The sequence below is a fragment of the Calidris pugnax genome, unplaced genomic scaffold (assembly GCF_001431845.1).
Source record: "Calidris pugnax isolate Ruff unplaced genomic scaffold, ASM143184v1 scaffold13, whole genome shotgun sequence".
Lineage (NCBI taxonomy): Eukaryota > Metazoa > Chordata > Aves > Charadriiformes > Scolopacidae > Calidris > Calidris pugnax.
Window position 1 is genome coordinate 17,169,355 of NW_015090810.1, and position 9,237 is coordinate 17,178,591.

Sequence of the window (9,237 nt, forward strand, 5' to 3'; positions counted from 1 at the left end):
GGGAGAGGCGGGGGGTGCCGCGGAGAGGAGCGCTTGGGGCCGCGCCGCGGAGGGGCAGGATGTGGCGGAGAGGCCACCGGCCCGGCCCACCCCGCCAGGCCGCCATGGCCCGGGCCGCCCCGCCTGACATGGCGCCGCGGCCCTTACCGCCGGCCGGGGCGGGAGTCGTTTCCTCCGAGGTGACGAGCCGGCGTCCCCTCAGACCTCAGGGGTCCCGCCGCCCCTTGTCGTGAGGGAGCGGCCGGTCAGGCGGGGCCGGCCAAGGGCCGTCCCGGGGAGCGGGAGGGGGGAGCGTCAGGGGGGAAGGTGCCGGTGCCCATCGAGCGCTTCAGGCGCGAAGTGGGGAGGAGCGGCCCCGGGAGCGGAGAGGCACTTCGGCAGATTTTTAATTTCAGCAGCTTGTTAGCGCTGGCGGGAATTAAAAGCGCGTGGTGGCAAATTACGTTGCCCTTTGGATTTGTTTCACTTGTCAAGGGTGAGAAGGAAGAGAGTTTAAGGAGCGAGTGTTGGGGAGGGGGTGTGAGGCGCGGTGCCCTGCGCTGGAGGCGGCGGGGCAGGGGCTGCTGTCAGACAGACCGGCGGTTCTATAGCCACTTCGTAGGTAGAGGGGGTGTGCAAGGAACAGGGGCTTACACCATACAGCAAACTGCTCTGTGACAGCACGGCCAGCGAGGGTTGGGCACACGCACTGTCTCTGCCCCGGTGGTGCTTTTCCAAGTGCCTCGTTGCACACTTGGCACTGAATGGTACGAAAGAGAGTACAAAAATGGGAGTGGGCCCGCCAGCGTAGCTGTTTGAAAAAGGCACTAAATACACTGAGTCTATGAAGTTTGTTACTGTCTTTCAGCACCTGCTTTGTGGTCGAAGGTTTCATTTGAAGTCACCTTTGAGGGATAGAACAGGAGTGCTTTAGTGATGACCATATTTGCGTTAAGAAAATTTCATACCGCCACCACATAACTATTCCTGATGTGAACACAAAATTAGTTGTTAATTTTCAATGGACCAGGCTAACTTTAATTGGCTTGGGTATTCCATCTATGCTTACAGACCCTAAGTCTAGATGTATTTTCTTCATTTAGTAGTTTGTCTTGTAGGACACATGACTTTGGGATGAGAGGGACATACTACTCCTGCCATATATAGTCCACAATAGACACTGTTTCAAATAAAAGGCCTGGACCTTTTCCTTCTAAGATAAATGACAAAACTTCATGGATTGCAGTGCAAGAATTCAGCTTCATTCTTTAAATATCTAAGCTGCACTGTGGCAGTGGATACCACAATGACAGCAACGCCTTTGGTCTGCTTACCAAAACATTTTCTAGTCCCCTTTTTGAATCAGAAGAAACAGTAACAAACCCTGATAAGGTGAATTAACTAATACCCGAAGTTTTAAAGTTTATGAAACTATGAAATGAAGGCATTTTGCTTGAAGAAATCCTCACCATATGTTTGTCAATCCTTCTGTTGACAGACTATTCTGCTTCTAAATCACTCATTTCCTCCAACCTCATATCTGCTTTGTCCTCATGTAAGTTTAGTTTCAAATGCAATAACCCTATAAACGTGTAATATAATTTGGAATAGTATGGAACAGAAATGCTCTGGATTCTTCTCTAGTCTCAGTAACCTCCAGGTTTTAGGAATTTGTGCTTTTTATTGATGCCATGCTCAGTTTAGCTTGAGGTGCCTTCAAGACCTTCCCCAGAATGTCTCTGTGCTGGGGCAGATGGGTAAACATATTTACTGGTGAGATGTGCGTACTGGTGAGATGTAGTAAAAACAGCTTTAACTTTGGTAAATAAGAAAATCTCCAGCTCTGCATTCTAGGAAGCATCTCAGACCGCGATAAAATTGTTTTCTGGGTTTTCCCTTGAAAGAGAAAGTTTTAGTTACTGAATTGGCCAACAGTAAAACAGTCCATACCTTTTACTGAAACTGGCTGGATGTTACTCTGATGTGGAGCAGATGGTTTCCTCCCTTGTGCCTCAGGTCTGCTGCAATGCCTGCAGGCTTGTTGTGATTAGGCTGCCACGGGGGCATTTGAAAGGTCTGTTTAACTCGTGTTTTAAAAACAGGGCAGTGCTGAGCTGATAGCGTAGGAGGCAGGATGCAGAAAGGTCCTCACTGAAGGTAACTAGAAGATCACTGGCACAGAGAAATGCTGTTGTAAAGGGGGGGTGAGTACTGTCAATGTTTTCCGAAGCAGAAGTAAGTCGCCTCTCTAAGTGATGTCTGAGTGACGTTTGGAAAATAAGCGAATCCATCTGGCTCAGTAAAATTTTCCCAACCTTCTCTCTGTCCTGGTGGTAGCATGTTAGTCAAATGATTGCCAAAGGCTCAACTTAAGAGGCTAAAATATCAACTTAGCGAACCCTTGGTTTTTACAGGTTCATTCCGGCTATTTGCCTTATGCAGGTAAAAGATTTAAAACAGTCAGGAATTAATACTTCTTAGAAAATCAGTGGCTGTGGCAAGTATTTTAAGACTATTCAGAATACTTTGCAAAAAAAATACAGCTGTGTGTAAGGCCTATAAACAGATGGCAGTGTTTCTCTTCATCGTTGTCCTAGTCTGTGATGACTGTTTTCTTATGACTGTTCTGAAGGTTTTTCAAGCCTTCCTCAGCCTAGGCCTGCCAGGCAGTGTGGGCTCCCCTCTGTGAGTGATTTTGAATGTCCATTCACCTCTGAGCAGGTCGAGGCTGCTCTCTGCCTCTCTGGATCAGGCTCTCGGCTCATCTTTCATAACTGCCAAGGTCTTTCATAACCTCTGATCTTTCATAACCCCAAACGCTAGCCAGTTCCTCTCACATGCCTTTCGTAACCTACACACACGTCGCGTGTTTAATCTCATCCACTTTGAATAGGCCCATCCTGGATGAACCTGAAATACTAGTGTTTCTCGGGTGCTTCATCTGTCTGAATCCTCCTAAGCCCCAGCCAGATTCATGTAGAGGTCCAGCTCCCTTCCCTGAGACAGCAAATGCTCAGCAGAGGGGAAAACCTGTTCCCTCTGAGCTCAGAGCAGAAAATGGAGTGTGGTTGTGGATTTCCTTCTCTCAAAGGGTGTGAAGCCCTGGTTTGACTTACGTGTGGCTCAGCTGGAGGTGGCCATCTCCTTCATTTCCTGCCCTAAACTGCTGTGCAGGGTTCATGGGCGCAGCTGCTCTGCGAGCCACCTGGAGATCCCCTTTGCGGTCTGCTTGGTCCGTGGTGCAAAAAGCAGGGTCTCTTAGAGGGGAAGCCACTGCAGATTAAATTGGTTTAATTACGCCTTTCAATAAGCCTTAGCTTGCCTTTCTCTTCTTCGACAGTGCTTCTTTGAGCACGCTGCAGTGATGCAATAAAATCAGTTGTAGTTTTTGCAGAGGGAAGGTGACCTCTCTGTAGCTCATCGGCCATCGACGTGGAACCCAGAGATGTCTTCCAATGCAGATCCTTATCACTTCATGGGTTTGATGGATGATCTCTTAATAGGGAATTAAATGGGAGAGCAAGTGGCTAACAGCTTTAATAAAAACAGGGGGTGAAAAAAAAAAAGAAAAAGGAAGTAATCTTTTGGAATTATTAGCCTGAGTGCGAAAGAGCATTTCCTCAGCATGACAGCCAGAGGCTTGCTGAGTTGTTATTAAAGCACTTCAGTGGGAATCCATGCAGATGGTCTTTTTACACAGCATAGGATTATATTGGATTAGTCATATAAAATTGTTGTTTACTGTCTCTAGCCCTTTTCCCTGGAGCTTTTATCAGTATCTCACGAAGAATGAAGTTTGAGCCTACCTTTAAGAGATAACCCAGATGACAAGCTTTTTGTTTGTGCTAAGTACTACAGTGTTGTAGTTGTTTAGTGCAATGATCACCTTGCAGTGAGAGATTTTATAGCTGATAAAAGAGGATGTTTGGCCCAGATTTTTGTTTTGCCTTTAGGGGTTACAAGAAGTGAAGGTAAATCCTGAGGAGATTCTCTCTCTTCTTGCTGGACTCCCTAAAAGAGCTGTGCTGATCCCACTTCTGCTTCATCCAAGACAAACAGAGATAACTGACACCATTTTTCATAATGCTCGCTAATGGCTCATTAATGACATAATGCTTGTTTAATGCACTAACTGGTGTATTAGATGTTTCTTGTGTTCCCTTTCTGTCATGCAGAGTCATATTCTGACTGCTTTTCTTCTCTACGTCCAGAAGGCCCAGAGATCGCTGCTTGGACAGCCGCCGCTTTTTCCTTCCTGCCACAAACTAACCAAAAGATAGCCTCAAACATGAGGTGCAGGAGTCTCCCTTCACATCTGCCCTGGGGGTTGATTAACGTGGAAATTGAGATTTTTGGCTTCAAGGTCTGACAGACAGCTCTACTGGTAAAATGGTGTCCTTCAGTGTTTTCTGGAGTTTTCAGGCTGGCTCTGTCGTCCCGGGAAATTTTCCCTTCCAGGAGGTATGGCTGAGAGAGCTTTCCCGGGATGCAGGTGCCTTTCATTCTCCACCGAGAGATATTTTTCTTTTCTGGTAGGAGTTCTGTGCACAAGGTAATACAGTCCCAAGCTGTTACTCTTTTTCCTAGACCATGCCTGTGGGTGTAGAACAATACGTGGTAAAGGTCTTTTTCCCTGGCCTTGAAGGGAGAAGCGGCAGATTGTCTCTGCCACATGCATGCCAGTGTTGTTTTTGAACATTATCCACTGGAAATACTAAAAACAATACCCCCCCTGAAAACAAACTAGTATTATAACCTGATGTTTCTATCACTGAGGGTGATACAGAACATCTGCCAGTGTGCTGGGGCAGGGAACTCTGTAGCTTAATTTGTTTTGATAAATATTACCTCTATTTGGTTTTGTCAGCATTAAGATTAAATTGATTTCCTCTTATATATCATGAGAAAAGATTTCTTACTTCTAATTCTGGAAACAGTCAAGTTAGATCCAATCAGGTCTTTGTGACTTTCATCTTGACATGAAAGAAATGGTCATGTTTTGAACTGAATTCTGAACTTTTGCATTTAGCTGTCCTCAGTGGCTGTGCCAAGGCTCAGAAAAGCCAGACAGATTCTCCCTGTTTCAGAGAAAGACAAATGGAATTATTACTTCCTGACCCAAGCTCAGAACAAGATGGAGAAAGGGCCTTTTTCCAGTATTGGGCATTTTGCTTGAGATTGTTCCATGATGTTTCAACTGGCGTTTGTGAGATTGACAGCACTGATTGTGCCAAAGAACGTAACGTAAAAGAACGTAAGACTGCGTGAGCATTGCCATCTTCTGCCCTGAAAGGGACTGAGGAGTCGTTGCTGACAGAACTGGTGGATAGAATGAAAGAGATTAATTAGGGGCAGGTGAAATTTTAATGTGTTTTTACAAAGGCATGTAGATTTTCCCAGGAGAATTTTAATTCCTGGAAAATCTCTTGAGGATAGTAGGTCTCTGAGGGTTGAAAGGACACATACTGCCCTTTAACCTGTGTGGGAAAAAGGCTACGCTTGGAATTACTGTAGGCTTGCATCGAGTTATCCCATGCTCATATATTAAATAAATCATTTTGGCACACATGTAGCTGAAAAAAAAGTGCTATGGGTGACATTCCTGCTGTTTGGCAGTAAGTAGCAGGGTCAGCACTGCTGGAATTGATGACATTTTCGTTAACGTGTGCCAGCATATGAATTTGTTAATACCAAGATGAGTTAGAAACAAAAATGCAAGGAAAAGAGAACGTACTCAGCAAATCAGCTGAATAATAGTGTAGGGAAGTGCTTCTGCTGTAATCGTTTACAGTGGAAAGTAAATATCTTAGTGGGATTTCATACATTTACCGTCACAGAGAAATGTAAAAAAACCCACCATATATTGTTAGTATCTCTGGAAAATGAACATGTTTTCTAATGAAGTACACAAAAGTCTTTTATAATTTGTATAAACTGTGTTTGTTTATGCATGCAGGCTAACATTATCTTTCGATTTTTGGATGCCTCAAAATCTGATGTCCAGTGCTACCCAGCCTTGGGCCATAGGTACAGATCTATTGAGTATCTTTAATTTGGAAGAACAGATGCTCATTTTGAAGTGGGGCCACTCAAAATCAATGACCACTTCTGAAAATGTTTGATAATAATTTGCATGGTAAAACCTACAAGAGCTTCAGCTGAAGCTTCTTCCAAGAGTTAGAAGGTGCAAGTAGGTTTTTTCTTTGTATCAGTTGGATCAGCACTCGTTTGATAAAATCTGAATCTTACACAAACTCCTTGCAGGTCTAACTGCATAGTTGAGAAACCTGGCTATTGTCTGCTTCCTCCATCTATCTTCAGTTCTTGTGCCAGCCGTTGAAAAGCAGGACAGAGGGAGGCTGCGCGGCTCAGTTAGTAGGTCAGAAATCAGGAATTCTTTTTTCCCTTTAGGTTTGGTGGCTCATTTCCCAACTTTTCTGTGCGTTGTTTTCTCTGTCTAGGTTGTCTTCTGAATGCTGCCCAGTGCTGCCCTTTCCATGCCTGCTCTAGTTTCCACAGGGGCCCTGAATGAATCTGTCTGTGCTTCCTCCTCTTTTTTACTGCTTCACCCACAGTATTTAAAAATAAACAAAACCAAAACAAACACCTGGGTACCACAAGTATGTAAGTCCTAGCAAGCCTTGCACATTTTTTATAAAATACTGTTCCTTGATATTCAAGTGTCCTTGCTTCACAGAATCACAGAATCTCAGTGGTTGGAAGGGACCTCTGAGATCATCGAGTCCAACCACACAGCAAAAAAACCAAACCAAAACAAAAAACCCCAACAACACACAAAACAAAACAAACACCACACCACACCCACCAACCAAGCCCCATACCAACAGCACCACAATACCACTTCGTATGGTATTAAGCAATTATGACTACTCCTGACATTCCCAATATTGAGGAAAAAAATTGTTACCCTATTCATACTGTCTACAGTGAGATGCTGGTATGTAGGGTATACTGGATTCCACTGTGCTGATCTTTCTCTGCCACACTGTCTTATGCTACAGCTTCCCTTTGTCACTTGAAAAATTATTTCTGAAGTAGTCATTTTACAAAGTTTTGCAAAATATCAGAATTACTATTATATCAGAGCCTGTTCTTTTCTAAATTAATAATATAGAATCATTGAAATATTGGCCTAAAAGGGGCTTTAAAAATGATCTTTTTGTCTACTTGCTGTGTGCAACCTTTAGCGAGGGAGAACTATGTGTATTTTTTTCCCATGTTATTAAGAAAATTTTCCCTGTCATCCAACTGAAATAATCTCTGTTGGAAAATCTCTGTTGAAAGTAACTTTATTTATGCTCATCCTCCTCTAGAGGACACGGGAAACAATTATCATCATCCTTTACAATACCAAAGATAAAGACAAAGTCAGTTAAAATTATTCTTGGCGGTCTGTTTTCTGGACTAAACAAATGTAGCTATTTTAACCTTTTCTGATATGCTGTATTTTCTTCCTCATGTAATTTTTACTCCTGTTTTCTGGACTCCTCAGGATGTCATCTGAGATCTTGTTTGTGTTGGATAAAACAGAGTAGAACTGAATGAATACCTCTCAGGATATTGCTATTCCATCTGAAAATGGGATTTCCCTTGCTGGCTGGTATTATACTTCCCAATGTTATTTTATTTTTTTACTACTACTGTAGCCAGTTACCTCCAGCTGTATTTTTATCAAGAAGTGACTTTCTGGTTTTCATACTATGAATTGTCAGTTGCTAATTTATTCAATGTTAGTTGCTGATTAAAGTAGCAATTTTGTTGCCAAGCTATTCAGAGAGGAGGTGACTTGTGGTGGGCCCTGAGAATTAGCGGTGTTGAGTGGATGCATTATAGAACCAATGCAGAAATCTCAGGCAGAGAGGACTTCTGGCAGCAGTTAGCAGCATGGGCACGTCGTTCCCTCCCATCCACTCGCGGACAGTTAACAGCCTCACAGCTTGGATCTTCTGTATATTCAGCTCAGCACAGTGGCTTCTACCTCGCACTGTGACCTCTGTGCGAAGCTCAAGGAGTTGCCCAGATGGGTGATGGGCTGATGCAAGTTGATGGTGGAGGAGGAGAGATGCTGGGGTTGTGCCCTGGAGCTAGAGGTGAGCGCCACCTCCCTTAATCTGATGACATTTACAGTTGCTACTTGCAGCCTTATGTGACCGGAATGTCTTGTCTTGTGTGTTAGGTAAGTTGTAGGCCCACAGCAAGCAGTAGTGAGCTGCTGTCATCTCTCCCCTCTCTTCCCTGGCATGAATGGTTCCTATTAAAAATGTGCAGGCTCTGCAATCAGGTGGGCTACACAGTCAAAATGGAGGGCAGGTGACATCTGGCAACATTTTACACCAAAAAAAAAAGATGGCAATATGCGATGGGCCGTAAATAACAGGAAAGGCAACATTTTAAAGGAAGGCAGGAGATGCAGAGAGCAAAAGAAGATTTAGATTTGAGACTTTGAGAATGAGAAAGAAACAGGAAAGGTTGTGAACAGCTAGTAATAAAGGCTATTGTGACCAGCAGGCAATAATCACTGCTTTGGGTCAATCTTGCTGTGAAGGGTGATCTTGTGACTGGCGAGTGCCTACTGTTGATATGTTATCTCTAAGGTGCAGTCTGTCATGAGGGTGGAACATACAGGCTTTTGTCCTGCCTGTATGCCCTCCAGCCGAGTCTGCCAAAAAAAAATCTGTGAAATAAAAAAAAACCCTGCAAATAGTAGTAATAGTAGTGATACAAATCGTCTGTAGTAGTAATAATTCAAACAATAAGGGTGCAAACCCTCCACGCTGGGTAGCAGTGATACCAGGCGTGATGTTACCTCCTGCCTGGATGGATGTTATTGAAGGGCCTGTACCGTGGCTGCTGTTGTGATGGGAGCGGGAGGTGCAGAACAGGGTGTGTGTCGGTGTAGAGAGAGATGTGTCCATGCCGACCTGTAATCGCCAGCATTCGCAATCCCGTGCGCTCAGCATCTGTTAGCCACGGGAAATAAAATAGCGAATAAAACCAATGACAGTTTAAAACAGGTGAGCCGGGACCGGCTGGTTTTATGCAGGCTGCGGAGGCGGAGGGTCACGGCCGCAGCCAGGCTGATTCCAGAGCCCGCCCTGGGCCGGGTGAGGAGCCCCGCTGTCCCCCTGGGGTGCAGCCCGGCGGGGAGACCTCTGCTTCAGGGGCCTCAAACGCGCCGTGCGAGCCCTCCCCCCGAGGCGGCCGCCTGCCTCGCACCCGGTCCGTGCCGCCCCGAGC

At 44.9% G+C, this 9,237-nt stretch overlaps 1 protein-coding gene across 1 annotated transcript in view; it reads right to left on the reverse strand.

Annotated features, from left to right (window-relative positions):
• Window positions 1-8,937, reverse strand: part of IMPA2 (inositol(myo)-1(or 4)-monophosphatase 2) — a 31,838-nt gene extending 22,901 nt beyond the window's left edge. Inside the window, exons 1-3 of the mRNA XM_014938449.1 lie at window positions 8,807-8,937; window positions 3,096-3,236; window positions 634-739 (exon numbers count right to left, since the gene is read on the reverse strand). Coding sequence (XP_014793935.1) covers window positions 634-739; window positions 3,096-3,236; window positions 8,807-8,937 — 378 coding nt within the window. The remainder of the gene's footprint in view (window positions 1-633; window positions 740-3,095; window positions 3,237-8,806) is intronic.
• Between the last annotated feature and the right edge of the window lie 300 nt (window positions 8,938-9,237).